The 17,730-nt window shown below is 34.3% G+C and overlaps 1 protein-coding gene across 5 annotated transcripts in view; it reads right to left on the bottom strand.

Moving 5' to 3' along the window:
* Pkhd1l1 (PKHD1 like 1) overlaps positions 1-17,730 on the bottom strand; it is a 189,220-nt gene that overhangs the window by 161,761 nt on the left and 9,729 nt on the right. For all 5 annotated transcript variants that reach the window (XM_074069062.1, XM_074069063.1, XM_074069065.1 and 2 more), the window contains 9 exons: positions 13,460-13,604; positions 12,412-12,520; positions 10,420-10,477; positions 9,559-9,652; positions 6,758-6,811; positions 6,147-6,220; positions 5,230-5,272; positions 1,659-1,729; positions 439-549 (listed from right to left, as the gene is read on the bottom strand). In XM_074069062.1, the coding sequence (XP_073925163.1) occupies positions 439-549; positions 1,659-1,729; positions 5,230-5,272; positions 6,147-6,220; positions 6,758-6,811; positions 9,559-9,652; positions 10,420-10,477; positions 12,412-12,520; positions 13,460-13,604 (759 nt within the window). The remainder of the gene's footprint in view (positions 1-438; positions 550-1,658; positions 1,730-5,229; positions 5,273-6,146; positions 6,221-6,757; positions 6,812-9,558; positions 9,653-10,419; positions 10,478-12,411; positions 12,521-13,459; positions 13,605-17,730) is intronic.

Genomic DNA, 17,730 nt, shown 5'->3' with positions numbered 1-17,730 from the left:
GCCAATTTCATCAGTACTTACTAATGCACGATTGCCACAGCATATGAGAAAATTATCAGGAGAGTGTTCCAAAATATTAGATAAAATTTCTTTGTTGAGTTTTAACAACAGTTCAATAAAGGCTCTTAAGAGCTCATTACATAAAGTGCAGGTATGTCCTTAACTGTGGTGAGGGATCCGTGGGTGACAATGATGCCTGATGCCCTTTGATGCCACCCTCGGAGCTCAAGTACCAGTCACACAAGGCTAAAAAGAGTGGCCCTACCTGGAAAATCTCAGTGGGAAGAGCCTGTAGCCCCAGAACCAAATACCTATGTGAAAGTACCCAGCTTTATATTGAAAATAATAATTGTAAAAAGATTATTATTACTCTTACAAATTATTAAAAAGCACATAGGATTTGTTCTGAAGTAGAATATTAAAAATCATGGAAAATACCTCCAACAATAACTCTCACTGGGAGATCCGTCTGATCAAAGAACTGCCCACTTATTGTCAACACAGTGCCACCTTGAATGCTTCCTTTGGAAGGTGAAATCATGGTAACCTCTGGGGGAGGAAGGAGCACATTAAGTACAATGTCGTGAATATCACTGTGAATTCAGATGCTTCATTTAGAAAAGATTTCCAAATTACCCAGCCCTAGCACCTAACATTGTATAACTCCACCTTAAGCAGTATAGGCAGTGGTACCAAATGAATGACTTGGGGTATTTCATGATGTATCTAATGCAGTCCTGCAAAGAACACAATAAATATGCCCTCCACAGAGACCAGGATTTAGTGGTTACTGGTACTAAAGTGATATTGGCAATCTAGGGATTGAGGGAATAAGGAAAACTGAACTGAGCATTGATATTTACCTACAAAATAAAATATAAGAAGGTGGGTACCACACACCTCTTCTCACATGGACCCTTGAAGAATAAGTCATATTTATGGACCAACGTCTGATATCTATATTTTCTCAAATAGTAAATATGTTTAACTATAATTGATAAAATAGTCCAGTCTGTGACATATGGCAAATTCTTGGTAACTTTTTTCTCATTATTTCTACCAAAGTTCTATATATAATATTACATGTGAATTGCACATTAAATAAATTTCTGGAAAAGTCAAGATTTTTTCACACTTGATTGATTCCAGGACACACATTTTTTCACATTTTAGCATTCTTGAAATCTGAATGTGTCTCTTCATCACATCTGACCTGGGAAGAAGTACAGTTCTTCCAGGAGTATTTGTGTTTCCTTCTGAAATTCTCCTAGGGGTACTTCAACCTGAGCCCTCTTTTAAATACTTAAATTAAAATCAGCTTAAGGGTTCTCTTGGACCACACTGACTATATACATCTGAGAGTTTAAATTGACAGGGGAATTTTTTTCTCTCTCTGCACCAACAACTGCAGTTAAGACACAAGTTTTCCTGCTAGCTCTGTTAGGGTGATGAGTTTATTTTTCAATCCATTTTACATTAAGAATGCAGTTTTGAGGGCATGGGTTATTATTGAGCATCTAATTCGAGTCCTCATGGTAGGTATTTTTCCTCTCCTACTAGTGCATAAAATATTGTTCCTAGCAACCATTATTATGTTGATTTGATGAAATTTAGTATCCCTCTTATATACATACAACAAAGTGAGAAATGTCACCTACCTGCATATGTTTGAAACATGGAAATTTTATTGAGAGAAGAAACAAAATAGGCCATTTTCTGTGGTAAACTCCTATTGAAAAACAAAGTTAAAATGTCCTGATTAAAAGTTACCTTTATTTTAGAATTTCTTTGTTTTTTACTGGTATGATAGAAATTATGTCATGACTTACAAAATAGCAGGATGGAAATTTTGCGGAAAGATAAAAATGTTCCATTTCTTGATTTGTTGTTGGTTATACATTTGTCAGGACTTACTAAGCTGCACATTTCAAATATATGCATATTATTATACTCAAATCATTCCTTAATAAAGTTGATTTTAAGAAATTATATTGATAAAAAAAAACAAAACTCTGAATGGGAGAACTGCCCTTCATACACATGAGCACTTCTTTTGACTACCCCACTATCTCTCCTCTTAGAATCTTGGTGCATTCTAGGAGAATTTAGACTGAGAGATTCAATTTATTACATTATTTGATCTCTACATCTATCACATTAGATAGGTGAAAATCAAAGAACTTAACTAACCCAAAATTACAAAGTTAGTAAGTGGCAGAAACAGAATGGGAGTCCAGGGAGATTGAGTCCAGAGCCCTGGCTCCTAACCTTAGCACTATGCAGTACTCCTCCCCTGCTCACGAATTTGTTTGATAGTGTAGATGGATGAGAGCAAATTAACACCACTCCACCAGGTTTAAGCTGTTCTTAATATACACGGTCTTAATATTTTGCATATTTTTTGACAGGTACACACACTTCCAATAGCCAAGAGCACTAAGAAGGGAAAGAATCCTAAAAATTGAATGCTGTTCCTTTAAATCGCTTCAATGAAATTCATAATTAGAAAAATTAAGAGACTCAAATAAGAATTTTAAGACTCAAAACCCATTTTTCATAATTATAATAATGCACTGGAATGTAAAATATAATGTGAATGTTTGGCTGAGACCAAAAATAAATTCTCTGTAAGACTAACTCAGGAATTACAATGTGTAGTTGCAAGTCTAAAGAGTCTTGGAAATATTTTACACTAACTCAGTTATTTAAGAAGTTTATACTGATTGTGTACTTTTATTATAATCCTTTTAGCTGATTCCCAAAGATCTGAAATCATGCCAGCATATTGTGTCTGGTCACAGACAATATCTCAAAAATTAACTCTGCTTCTTAAGTTAGTGAAAAAATTGCCTCCTGAAATAAAATTTGAATGTAATTTATTTTGGATGACATTGAGGTGATTTTCACTAATTTATTGATAATGACAAGGCATTTCTCAATTAAGACAGGCTCATCTGAACCTTATCAGTTTGGAACAGCTGTCATTTGAACTTGGGGAAATAGTGGAGAGAAGGTTGGCTATTAAAAGAGATACAGAATTAGTGTGATAGTAATCTTTAATTGGTTCATTTGATATTCAGAAATGCTTCTAAAATTTGTAAAATATGAATTTTATATTTTATAAAATGATTTATTATTTTTAAAATGTCAAGTAATCTTAAACTAGGCTTTTAATTCATGAATGTCTTTTTTTTTTAAGCAATTATCTTAAATGCCTGAGACTATTTTACCCAGAAACACAATACCTCCCATTATGAGATATTAATACAAAAGGTTAGCCATTGGCTTAAAAAAGAAAAAAATTAATTATAAATCAAGATCACCCAATAATTTGAGGGAGCATTCTTGCCTATGAGCTTTGTGAATTTCTGGCATTTTTAAATGGAAATTTTCTGAGCCTGTTAAGGCAGATTGATTTATGTGTACTTAGCTACCATACTCAGCCTTGATCACCCAAATCATCTATTTTGGGATAATTATTTCTCTGAGAGACGTGATGGATTTGGCAATTAATACTTTTCACAGACTCAGAACTTAAGAATTCATTTTTCATATTAGGAAGAGTGAGAATGAGACCTTAAAAGAACCAAATATATTCTTAGAAATCATTTAAAACTCAATAATTGTTGCTTCTAAATATTTTTCTAATCTGTTTGTAAAATTATATTGCCCAACGTTAACAAGTTCTTTGTAAGTAATCCTGTCCTTGCAGAAAAATGCTGTTAAGTCATAGGGCTCTAAGTCATTTGCCACATATCAGACAGAAAGGTGTATCCTAGTACTGTTTGCTTATCTTCCACTCTGCTTTGTTCTTGAATTATACTATTCTTCATGATTTTAGTCTAGTCATAAAGTGCCCATCCCAGACATCACTTTGTTACATAAAACTCTTGTTTCTACATGTCTAAAGTAGATGGCCTCTAAATATAATAATAGCAGATTTTTTCCAACTAGAGTTGCAATTCTATGCAGGGACCTTCCTTTTCTTGCACCTTGTGAACACAGACCATGAATAATAACTTTTATTGTAGTATTTTCATTCATTTCAATTTCTAATCATTGTGTTTCTCTTCAGAGGCAGAAAACAAATCAAAAAATCTATCCCATTGTTTACCTACTACAGTTACATTACTATTGGAGACTGTTCAATGCCTGTCAATTGACTCATTTTTCTCAATGAAAGGCTCTATGAGATTTTGGGCAGAACCATTCATTTAGGTTTGGCACATCATGTTCCTGCCCATTAAAACCATTAACATACCCAGTTACTGTGACCATCAGGAAATACCCCCACAAATTTATAAACACTCCTGATCAAGCAATAACAGAGAATCCTGGACCAGGATGTTAAGGTAGTATGAAATGTGGTTTAGGCAACTGAAACCTTCCATCAGTCATGGCAGAGCGCTGGAATTAAACACTCAGGTCCTAGAGTTAGACAGTAAGCATTCACTTACTAGCACTGCTTCGACTATTGGAATGTCCTTGTACAAATTATTTAACATTACTCTCATTTGGCCAATGCGTAACTTGGAGTGGATGATAGCTCCCCTTATAGGTTCTTTGGAAGATTAAGCTAGATAGTGTATGGGAAGTGCTTACCAACCTGTTTACCTATAACTGCTCATTGCTGTTTTCTATGGTATGAGTTGCAACATGTATTGAGATACGTATATTCTTATATTTCTATAAGCATAAGAAAGGCTTTTTTACTGAAATTAGAATGTGGGACATCTAAAAATGAGTTATAGTTTTATAATGAAACATAAATATAAGCTATTAACATCATCATTAAAATACACAATTAAAAACTATAAACTTTCACCTTTCACAACTACATCTTGATTTCCTAAAAGAAAACCTTTATTAGGTAACATTAGTCATAAGGTTTTATTTATTCTGATATTAGTTCAAATCAAAATTTAATTACTTTAGTTATCAAAAGAATTATAATTAAATCAGAAGATTTAAAAGACATAAAATAACACTTTTATATATCACAGTTAAAAGATTTTTTTATTGACTGATTTAGTTAATGCTAGAAGGTTATATTATGACCTTCAAGGCACAAATTATGAATGACAGTTAGGAATTCTTTAAATGTTAATTTGGAGGAAGAAAGTGATTGATTCTTTAATCTATGCATCTGTAGTGGAGAGTAAATATACACTTCATTTTATTTACTCAGTTGAATCAATTACGAAAGTTATTATTTTCAAAATGGCCTACCTTCCATAATCACTGTCTAAGATGAAGCTGACATTGTGATGACCTAGAATTAATTAAAAAAACAAGATCAATTAAATTATCAATCATGGGAGAACAATAATTGTATATTATAAATCTGATTTAAAATAAAACTGTACTTGTACAATCACCAATAAATCCCCAAAGAAATGAAAACTGAACTCTTTCTTTAAAAGAACATACCATATAAAAATAAGGTGTTATAACTAGAAAAGCAATAACTACAAAATCTGACAAAATACAATTATGAATGAAGAATAATTAAAGAACAGATATGCTGAGATTTCTTTCACTTATTCAACAACTATGGAATTTTTCAGACCCTCTGGTAGGGATTGAGAGATGCCATGTAAGCACACAGCGAGTCCTTCTCCTAAAACAATGTGCTGTCTAGTGGAGGGGAAAAAAACAGTTAAGAGCAATGACCTAAATAGAAAGGTAAAATGTGTGATAGCACTGAAAAGAAAAGAAAAGCGAGCTTTGAGAATTAAAGCATGGGGTCAAGGAAGTTTTTCTGAGAACTGACATTTTTTTCTGAAATTTTCAGAATAGAATATTTACAAAGCGCCTGAGGGAAGCTGGTTCAAGAATTAAAAGATCTACATATCTGGCATACACAGAACAAGGGGAAAAAACAATGTGAAATCAAGGCAATAAGTAAAATACCTAAATTAGGCATAGAATCCTCTGGAGAAAGAAAAAAGGAAAAAAAAAAGAAACTTGATGTTTGTAGGCAAGCCTTAAGAAAAAAATGAATTCATACATGTTGGCATAAAAGTAAAAAAGAAGCCAAGTGAAAGAGGAAATACTGGAAAAAAAGATCAGGGAAGGTCTAAAATATAAAACAGGGGAGGGTCAGGCATTTATGACCATTACAAAGGAAGGTGATAAGCACTTACCAATGTAAGTTCCAGTTACCTTACAAATCATAGAACCCGAGTCTCCACGTGGATGATCGAGCTTTAGACCATACCTAAAGTACATGTGCTGTGTCAAAGTTTATATTAACACTACATTTTTATTTTTTTTTTCTTAAAAACATCTCATTAACTTCAGAATATGTATCAGGATAGAAATTGTTGTTACAATTTTCATTTCTACAAAACGAAAACATATACCAGATTTCATTGAAGATAGGTAAATAAAATTTCATTAAACAATGGAATATTTTGTAATTAACTTTGATATCCCCATTAATAATTTTTTGGTGGTACCAGGGTTTAAGCTCACAGCATTCTGGATGAGTGAAACAATTATTTGATAGATATTTCTCAAAGCATCTTTTCTCATAGTAACCTAAATAGCAATTCATAGCACACTGTATTGAAGACAAAGGAGGACATGAGGAAGTAGCTAATTATATAAATGGTAATTTATCTTATAAAATATTAGAATTTTTACTATATTAGAAAGAATTTAGTTGTGCTGTATTTCTAACAATTACTATTTAAAGTTAGCATGTGTCTACCTGATATTTATTTTTACAAAGAAAATTATTTTATTTACTTACAAATCATCGGATTGTGGTATGAGAAGTTCACAAGGCATTCCTCCAATATAAACTCTGCATAAATATTTTTATTAGAAAAGATCAAGTTATACTTAGCAAACTGTTTCAAAATGTTCCCCCCACTACCACCAAACTCAATGGCCACCTTATTTTTTTTCTCAATCACTTATTGCTATCCTTCACTCATTCCTTAAACATCTATTGAATATTACTTGTGGCAGTTCCTGTTCTGAATACCAGGACACATCAGTGAATGTGGGACTGACATTCTATCAGGAAAGATTAGTAAGAATGATAATCATAACATGTTTCATGTATTAGAAGGTAATAGAAGGAAAAGAAAACATATAACAAATCTGAACTTAAAATTTAACTAATTCATATAAAAATGTAAATTTTAGTAAATTTCATACTATAGGGATTAAACAGCAGAGATCCCAAAGTTATTAGACCAAGAGGACATCTAACAGCATGAATGAAATATAAATGGGAAATAAAAAGCCAGGAAGAAGCAGGATTAGGTTTAGTGGAAACATCTATCTTTAGTTTCCTCCGTTGACCAAGCCTTCTGACCCATCACATTAAGCCCAATAGAAGCTGGTATTATTGGAGACTTGCAGGTGACTGGCATAGACTTTGCAAAACCAGAATCAACCTTATAGCTTCTGTGACAGCCAACCCCAGAATCCAAAGAAGGCCACCTACAAACCTGAACTATAAAAAATATGACTTCTGTTTGCAGAAAATTCTGATCTTTTTAGTAAGTTTTCATACACAAGTCCTTCCATTTATCATTCCATTAGATTTGTAAAGCAAGTAAACAGAATTATTGTACCCATTAGAAAGATACACTGATTCAAAGTCTTGTAACCTCCTGCCTTATTCCAAGTAAATAATAAATTTAGCAGCTAACTCTTACAGGTTCTTACTAACTACATTTAAGCCTTGTAATCATCCTGATTTAGTAACTATTATTATCCTTTCACATTACAGATGAAGAAACTGAGGCAGAGAAGTTAAGTAGCTTGGCCCAGCCTACAGCAAGTGGGGGACAGAGCAGGAATTCAAATCCAGACAGTCTATGCTCTTACCCACACTTACAAATTCCCACAGTGGTAAAGGCATACCTATCCATGAGAACACTATCCTATTTGGCCTTAAACACATATCTTAGAATGTTCCTCACCTAACCGTTTAGGTCAAGAGCTCCTCAATAAGCACTAGATCCTCTACTGATTTGCATGTCCTGTATAACTTGTACCTGGTCTGGATATAGAAATTTGGCTGAATGGATATGATGTGGGAAGTAGAATGCCTCTGGCTTCCTGCTCAGTGCACAGCCCTTGCTCTCAATTACCTGCTGATGGAACTCAGGGGCAATGAAATGCCCTGGGAGGCCTAGCATCATAATTAATATGGTGTAAATGAGATGAATGAGTTTCTGAAAACTTCACATCCTCCCACGAACAGGTGAGTGAAAAAATTTCCTAGGTTTATACATAAAATTTTGGGATTTCCAGAGATCAAGGGCTGGGTAGACTGATCCTCTGAGGTCCCTTCTGACTGATACTGTGATTTCAGGAAATAAGTTTCATTGATTCCCTGTTAGGGAACAGAAGTAAATTTTACCCACACTAGGGAAAAAAAGAATTCCTTTTTGAAAGTTAAACTTTCTATGTACAGGCATCGTTATGGAAAATGATAAGTGAGAAAACCCCACATAAGAATTAGACTATAAACCACCATAGCATTCATCTATATACTAGGGTCTTTACTTAGAATAAATTGCACATACAAAATGTTATTTTCTAGTAGTTACTTTATTACACGTAAGGAATCAATATGAACATTTTCACATTATAGCTGTGTACAAGTATGATTCAATTGAGAGTTCTGCCTCAGAGTAGCCCAGATTAATCACATTTATTTCATTTAGAAAAACATTTAAAATTGTTTATTTTACAAAATTTTATATATGTGGTATATAACCTTTTTAGTATTTAACAAATCTGTAATTGTTGTCGAAATTGTTCAATTCATGCATTCATTTGTTTCAGGCAAGTATTCAGTAAGTGTGAAGCATTTTGAAAGCCAGGATACAGAGTCCATGCTTCCTTCGTAGGAAGTTAACAGGGGCTCTCAGTCTGCTAAATTAGGCTGACATAACCCTATCTGTGCTACAGAAGGATGCTCTAGTGACAGTGTTAGTTTCCAATCCAAAATGTGAACAATTATTTTTTTTTCTGTTAGCTAACTCTACATCTGGCCCAAAGCTGGTAAATAGAGGAATTAAAATTCAAACCCTAGCCTGTGAATAAGTTATTGGCTGTGTTTGGTTTTAGCACTCTTCATTCACCACATTACAGTAGAAAAAGTGCTAAATGGTGTATAAGAGGTTTAGGTTCTACTCTTGACCTTGACTGAGCTATGTGAGTTCCAGGTGTTAGGTATTCTTTAATATATAAAATGAGGCAGTTAGATTAAGTAATGAAGTCCTCCATTAATAACAGTTCTATGACTCTAATTCAGTTGCTATTGGATTTGGCTCCATGTGCTTTCTATTACTTAAATCCATCACAGAAAAAGAAGGAAGTACGTCAGATCAGAAAAGAGAGTCACATTGACCATAGTTTCGTGTCAATGAGTCGATCAATAATCTTTTTTTCTTCCATAATATCACTGAAAAACTCCTGGTTACTCCCATACCATTGTAGAGAGTTTTAATCATTGAACCCATAAGTTTTTGAAAACCATATGTCATTTATGAGTTATAAGAACATATTTCAACATCAAAAAATTACCTCAAAATCCTCACATTTTTTCCATTGGAGCTCAGTGCAGTGTTACTTCCATAGACATCAGTGAAAATTCTGCCTTGGATTGTTATTAGTGTACCTAAAAGAAAAAAAAAATACTCAAAAAGGTTCTCATAAAAATATCTATCTGAACACTTAATTCCAAATATACTAGAAAAATTCCCAATAAAATAAGAATCCAAGTGCTTATTTCTGATGGTCAACACTGTTATTCAGAATTGGTCTGGAATTTCTAACAAGTATAATAAAACATGAATGAGTAAGTATCTTTAAGTATTTGTAGATTAATGAGCTATCATGGAAAACAGGATGAGTTATTTAATAAATAGTGTTTGGGTCAATGAGTAATTTATTTAAAAAGAAAAAAGAGTCTTACTTTATACAAAAAATCTTAATTGAAATAAAAATTAAATATAAAAACCAGGCATTGTGGCCTATAATTCCAGCACTCAGGAGGATTGTGAATTTGAGGCCAGGCTGGGATACATAGCAAAATCCTCCCTCCCAAATGCAGGGATTACAGGTGTATGCCATTATATCTGGCAAAAACTTCTTGAAAATAAAAGGACATGCTCACATACTTCTTTGGGATTATGAGCTGGTCTAATAATATTTTCATAATGAATACTTGAAGCTAGGTAAATGTCCAGCAGAGGGAAAATAAGATACATTATAGTAGATTAATTCAATCTTTGAAAAAATTATTTTAAAATTGGCAATTATTTTTAAAATAAGAAAATTATATATACTTATAAATTTTCATATAAATTATTATAATAATTTTATATATTAAAAAGTAAATAAATTACCACAAAACCCAAAATTTTCAGTTGTCATAGAACAAACCTGGAGTCCCAGATAAAGGTGTGATTCTCCTTATTATTGGAGTCCTGAAACGTTTTGCCTGTAAAAAAATAATATGGATAGGCAGTCTCTTCTATTTTGATTCTAATTTTATGGAGTAAGTCTATTTCTAAGGTTATATTTCAATAATGTCCATAACATGATTGTCAAAATATTTCTTCTGACATAAGAAATAAACTTTACAATATTTTCTTATTATTCAAGAACTTTTCTCATACCCTAAAAATTCTTCCATTTCACAATATTGTTAGCCTGAAATTTTAAAATTTAATTGTCTCCATTTAATAGATAGTGAAGAACCTACACAATCTCACTATGACCAAGTCACTGCTCATAAACAATGAAGCCTCTATTTGAACCTGAACCACAGTATTAAGCAGCTTTACACCTGACAAACCCAGTGGTGGAAATATCTTACTCACTTCTGTTTTGGGGAATTTTAAGGCTCCTGAGTAATGAGAAATAACTCACTGAAGAGAACTGAGAACATTGCATGAGTCCTTAAGGAAAATGCTAGAAGTTGCTGTTGGAACCTGACTTGGATCCTGACTGTCATAAAACAGAGAAAGCTTACAGACCATGGTGAAGAGGAATGAGTACCAAATGATTTCTAAGTAGGGAAAGACAATAGCATTCGTGATTTTCCAGGGTAACACTGACTCTATACGAGAAGAATAGAGATAGTGGGGGTGCTCTTACCAATGTACAATGTAAGCCTGATCAGAACTGTCACAATGAATCCCCTGTACAACAAATGTATCCTAATAAAAAAATTTTAAGAATAAAAAAAGAATAGAGAGACCTAGTCGAAGGTTATCATGATAACCTCTTGAGAAATCACAAAACCAATATCAAAACAAAGGCCATAAAGAAAAGAAAACAAGAAGATCAACTTAATCAGGGCACTGGTGGCTCATCCCTGTAAGCCTAGCTACTCAGGAGGCAGAGATCAGGAGGATTGCAGTTCAAAGCCAGCCTGGGCAAATAGTTTGCAGTGAGATGAGACCATATCGAAAATACTCAAAACAAAAAAGGGCTGGCAGAATAGCTCAATTAGTAGAGCTTGCCATGAAGCCCAGAGTTCAAACCTCAGTACCATCAAAATAAAAATCAACTTAAGAGCAAATTCAGAGGGTAGGATCACCACAGATTGGCTTCTGAAGAGCTAGGGACTGAAGGTGACGACTAGGGAGAAACCAAGGATGGGAATAAGCTTCTAGGTGGAGATGGGGAGAACTAATAGGAGAAGTCGGCTTAAGAAGGAACACAAGAAGTCCCTTTGAAGTTTGCTGAATTTAGGTTGTTTTGGAGACATTTAGATATGACATAAAAAGGAAAGAAAGATTAGCTCCACATGTAGGGAAAGAAAGGGAACCAGAAGTGTCTGGGAATCTTCTGGAGAGCAGAAGTCATTTCTGTTTTCCTCAGCATTTCACTTTCACTGGGACAGTGTGGTGTTCAGTAACTGACAACTTAAACTCTAAATACAATTTTTATGAATATATGAGATGGTGCTTAGAATAAAATTTGTTTTTATAAATACATCTACTTAGAGCAATTAAATTTAAGTGCTATCAGCAGGCTCAATACATAATGAATTATATAGGAAGGAAGAGGAGCTATGTTTCTGTTTAAATTGAAGTGTTGAAACCTATGAAAATACATAAAGAGCAAATCAAACTAAGAGCAGAAAAGGAGAAACAGGAAAAATGGTGTGAACAAGAAAAAAATTTGGAACCATGAATATTTAATTATTTAATAAAATTAAAGGTGGGTAAGACAAACCAGAAGTAAGAGAGATTCAATTACTATAGAAGACTGTTGAAACTAAGGCAATTGTCCTTAGCTACATGCTAATGTATTTTTAATGTGAAAAGAGATAACAATCTATAAAATTAAAAAGACAAAAACTCAGTTCTGTAAAAAAGAAAATGAGCTCAATTATGTATAAATTGCAGAGGTGATCCCACATACACTGAAGCTGCATGCCCAGCTGTTGCTATGACCTTTGCAGGTGTTATTTTCAGAAATGGGAATCCCATCCACACTGACTCTAACAGTGTAGGAATCTTCTGGCATTGCTCTGTAAAGTAAATAAAGAGCTCATGAGGCATTCAATAACTTTTATTTAATACATAGTAATAATTAAAAATACTGTCCCAGAATACATGTCACTTGGGAAAATAAAACTGTCTAAGCTCTAATTGACATACAGTTAAATTTCATTTTAAATTTAAAAAACTCCATCCTGAACCATGCTATATTGCAAATTCTAATATCACATTGCTCAGGTAAATGCCTAGTCTAATAAGCATCTTGATGCTTAATTAAAGAAGACAACAAATAAAATAACAACAAGCAATAATAATCATCTAAAATGCTAGCATCAACCTGATGTATATGCAGTTACTTCATGCTGTGCTTTTTACAAGATATTAACCAGGTTTCCACTTAAGTAAGCAGTTGAAAAAGAGCCAGCAAGCTTAATGTGGGAAGCAGTCCTCTAAAATATGTACTACGTGTTTCTAAAGTCAATAGTGAAAGCTGCAATTTAAAATGATTTAAATTTTTTCCTAAGTTGCTAGTAACACATATCCATTTGGGCTGATAGCAAAGAACTTGAGATGTCACCATACAAAATGGTCATCTTTAATCTTAATAACTATGTGAAGATTTTAAACAAAAATAATCAAACTGGATAGGAAAACATGATTTTGGTATTTGGAGGCACATCATTACATTTTAATAGCAGCCATTTGTCTCCTAAAAGAGTTCAGTGATGATTAGATAATTGCTCTAGATATAGGGTCTACTTTTATCATGCCAATATGTGAAAAGAGCATTACAATGGAATACAATAAGGGTATAAAATAGTCTAGATATCATGAAATAAAAAATAATAAGCAGGGGCCAGAAAAAATATTACCCATAGTAGACAAAGTGATAAAACTATTAAAAACCAATGTGCTTAACTGATTTCTAGCATGACAAAAATGATGTTACTAGATACATTAAAACAGACCTAGTGTAGCATGTAATTTGAGTTGAATGACTTGAATCTTTTTCTACATCACACGTAACTGACTGGAAAGAAGAAACTAATTGCACATTGTTTCCCAACTCAGTGTTGTCAACTCCATAGTTAAACTGGTTTGCTTGAGAAAAACCTGAAAAAGTAAGAAAATTCAATTATTAATAATGGCATACTATTTTCAAAGATCTAACAATTATAACTCAGTATCAAATCATTCAGTAAATAACAATGAATAGTACCGAAGTAAGCAGTTAGCCTATTTCATATTTAACCCTAAGATTATAAACTTTGAAGCACAAGATTATCTTTTAATTAATATATTCATGAACACAGTATCAGAGAGGAACATTATTTTATCAGGGATGGGGTCTTTACTCAGAGTTCCTGTAAAGCAGTTGGAGGTAAGAACTTGCAAGCAGAGAGTTTATGTAAGCAGTAAACACTTAGGGAAAAGGTAGAGTAAAACTTGAAAGAAAGAAAATCTGTAGACCTTTGAGGACTACTGGGTTTCAGTCTTGCTGAGAATTTCTAAGGGAGATATAGAATGCCTCTCTGAAAAAGAATCAATAGTAAGGTCCCCACTGGGCTGTACATGGGTATATGTTATTTGGGTTCTAATGTCTTAAGTCATTTCACCAGGGAAGTCCTTGGATAGTCGACAAAGACATGCTATGGGAACTTAAAGCAAGAAGCTGGAGGCATAGGTTAAAACACAGTACACCAGAAACTATTTTTCACAGCTATAACTAGAACAAGAAGATATGATAAGGACAAAACGATGTGAGGTTGAGTACTGAAGACATCTGATATAGTCTACCCCACATAACACACATGTCTGGTTATGCCCCACATTTGGTTTGGTTTGGTTTTTAAGCCATAATGTAACCCATGATGGCCTGGAACTCTCAATCTCGTGATTTCATCCCCCTGAGTGCTGAGATTATAAGTGTATACCAGCATGCTCTACATTTTAAGCAGAATTCATCACCAAATCTTCAAAGCACAAATCATCAGCATCTGAGGGCTCTGCTAAATATTTAATACACAGCATTAGTGTTATAAGCTACAGAACACACTGCTATATCTGGTCCTGTGTCTATAATTAATATTTACCACCCATTACAGGATTTCACTTATCTTTAGGCAGCACTGGAGCTAACCGGGGTGACACTGGCCTTCATTCCTGAGCGGTCTAAACTGTAAGTTTTGCTTTGCCTTTGTGGGGTTGTGGTTTCTACAATTGCCTATTCAGTTATCACTGAACACGGAAGCCAAGAAATGCTCCTACGAATACCCTAAATTCCAGAGCTACTCCTCCCTATCTGCACTAAATGAAAACAACATTACTTCCTCATGATAAGCTACATTGATTATTTCTATTAGTATACTCAAAATGCTTGACATGGTCATTTCACTTCAGTTCACAACTCCCCATAGTGATCCCAGTGAATGCCCTTTTTACCTGGAAACTCAGACCACAAATCTAGTATAACCTAAGGTTGAAAGGATAGATAATACAAATGCAATTTGTGGATCACTGAGCATGGTGATGAAGGGGAGACTCATTATTTCCTGCTCCATGCATTCTATCTATGGGGAATCATTGGTGTTATCTGCCATTTATTCAATGCACATTCCATAGGATGGAGAAGAACACGCCACTCCAAGGATGCTATTCCCAAGTGGCATCATGGCCATGGCTTCAGAAGGCTCCTCCACCCAAATGTAACAAATGTAGGCCAAATGTAGCAAAGTGACACAGATTGCATGGTCATGGCCTGTTATCATAAATTTTCACTATAAAATGAGTTCCTTGTTCAGAGACAATATTTTCCAGAATCTCATAGAAATAAATTAGTTTCGGTAAGCTCTCAGAAGGTACAAAAAGGAAAAACCCATATTTGGAGCAGGTATCAGTTCCAGTAACAAGGAGCTGCTCTTTCTATGAGGGAAGGGGAGTGATGCAGTCAACTTGTCAATAAGTAGTTGGGTGCATTTCCTGAGGGTGGTGCCATCCTGAGAGCTGAGGGTTGCTCTCTGTTAATGGTAGGCTAAGTTTTCAGTGATAGCCTCAGTGAAAGCAAATACATGGTGTTACCAGGCACAGCTTCCACCCCATGGCCATTCTTCATGAGTCTACTACACAAACACTGAGTTGGCCAAAGAGAGAAGCTCTAGTGTGAGTCACCTAAACAACCAGCTTTCCCACTTCTCTGAGGGGGATGCTCCCTAATTAGAGTTAACTTAACACCACAGATCTGCATGCTTTGTTCTCACCACCATCAGCCCCCTTACTTGCCCATTTCTAAGACTGTCATCCAATCCTGCTCTTCTCAACCCCTGACTACTCACCTGCCACTGCCAAGCATCCCAGGTGTAGCCTTACCTTGAACCAATTCCCCCCCATATAGAGAAGTGACTATGCATACTGCTCATAGCTCTGCCTACCAGGAAGGCTGACAATGGAAAGAGTATCAAGAGATCAGATTGACCTCGAAGCGTTTATGATTGAAATCAGAGATGGTGCCATGGAAGATGTGAAGTGAGACCCAGGAGGCATAAGATGCAGGTAATCATGGAAACTTTTCAGAAGGAGTAAGCCAGTAAAGTATCTAAGGAAGTGCATTTTAGTTCAAGGGAACAGCATATGCCGTGGCCCTGAGGTGAGACCATGTTTCTGGATTCAAGAAATAGCAAATGTGGTTAGAGAAGGATGAGTAAGGAGAAGTGGTAAGAAGGAGACCAGAAATAGAGGAACTTAAATTATGTTTATGAATGGGGAACCTCTGGAGGCTTTGAAATGGGGGAGCATCATGATCTGGCTTGTATTCTATAAGGTTCACTTGCTGCTGTTCTGAGAATAGACTGGGTTCAGGAGTGAAGATTATTTTCAGTGAACAATGGGAAAAATGAATGGCACAGATATTTGAGAAGATTGAAGAATAATTACTGGTAACATCATTCAGGAATTTTATTATGAAGGGAAGCAGAGAACCAAGGTGGTAGCTGAGAGGCTGGGGCAAGAGGAAGGTTAATGATTTTGCTTTTACTTTTTTTCAGGTGGATGAAACAAGAGTATGATGGTGTGCTGATGATGGGTATGACCCAAAAGAATTCAACAAGTGGCTACAATAAAACAGCAGAAAATTATTTTAATGGAAAGTCAAAACTACAATTAGAAGTAAACTTAGATCAAGTATTTTATGCCACAGAAAAATATTAAATATTTTTAAATAAACCCAAGAAAATTAAATCTTACAATTAAATAGTCTCCTAATAAAAATGTTAAGGATATAGTTATACTATTCTAGTGTGCAAAGTAATTATACACATCTATGAAAATGTCATAGTATATTTTATATGGTTAAATTAGTAAACAGCTTTTACCTGATGACTTTAAAATTTAAAATTCCTGTATCCCAAGTTTTTAAACTATGTACATTTAGATATTTTTCGTACACCATAACCAAATCGATTTCATTCCAGTGATGAAAGGATGGGCCAACATACGTAAATCTATAAATGTAATACAGCACATAAATAGATGCAAGGACAAAAACTACATGATACTCTCAATAGACACAGAAAAAGCCTTTGACAACATTCAGCACTCTTTCATGGTAAAAGCTCTGAAGGAACTAGGAATAGAAGGAATGTTCCTCAACACAATAAAGGCTATATATGACAAACCTAGAGCCAACTGAAACTGTTCCCTTAAAGTTAAGAATGAGACAAGGCTGTCTGCTTTGTCCACTCCTATTAATTATAATTTTGAAATTCCTAGCCACAGCAATAGGACAAGAGCAAGAAATAAAAGGGATTTAAATAGGGAAAGAAGAAGCCAAACTATCCCTATTTGTAGATGACATGATCCTATACCTAAAAGTCCCCGAAACTTCAACTAGAAATCATAAACTCTTTTGACAAAGTAGCAGGATACAAAATTAACATACAGAAATCAGTAGCTTTTCTGTACACCAATAAGGCACAGACTGAGAAAGAAATCAGGGAAATAATCTCATTTATGATAGCCTCAAAAACAATAAAGTACCTTAGAATAAATTTAACATGAGAAACCAAAGACCTTTTTAATGAAAACTGTAAACAATTGAAGAAAGAAATCAAAAAAGGCTTCAGAACATGGAAAGACCTTCCATATTCATGGATTGGTAGAATCAACATTGTGAAAATGCCCACACTACCAAAAGCAATCTATATGTTCAATACAATCCCTATCAAAATTCTATGACCTTCTGCAC

This window comes from Castor canadensis, chromosome 3 (assembly GCF_047511655.1).
Source record: "Castor canadensis chromosome 3, mCasCan1.hap1v2, whole genome shotgun sequence".
NCBI classification, from domain to species: Eukaryota; Metazoa; Chordata; class Mammalia; order Rodentia; family Castoridae; genus Castor; species Castor canadensis.
The sequence above is the reverse complement of the archived record's forward strand: the minus strand, read 5'-3'. Positions and strand labels throughout refer to the sequence as shown.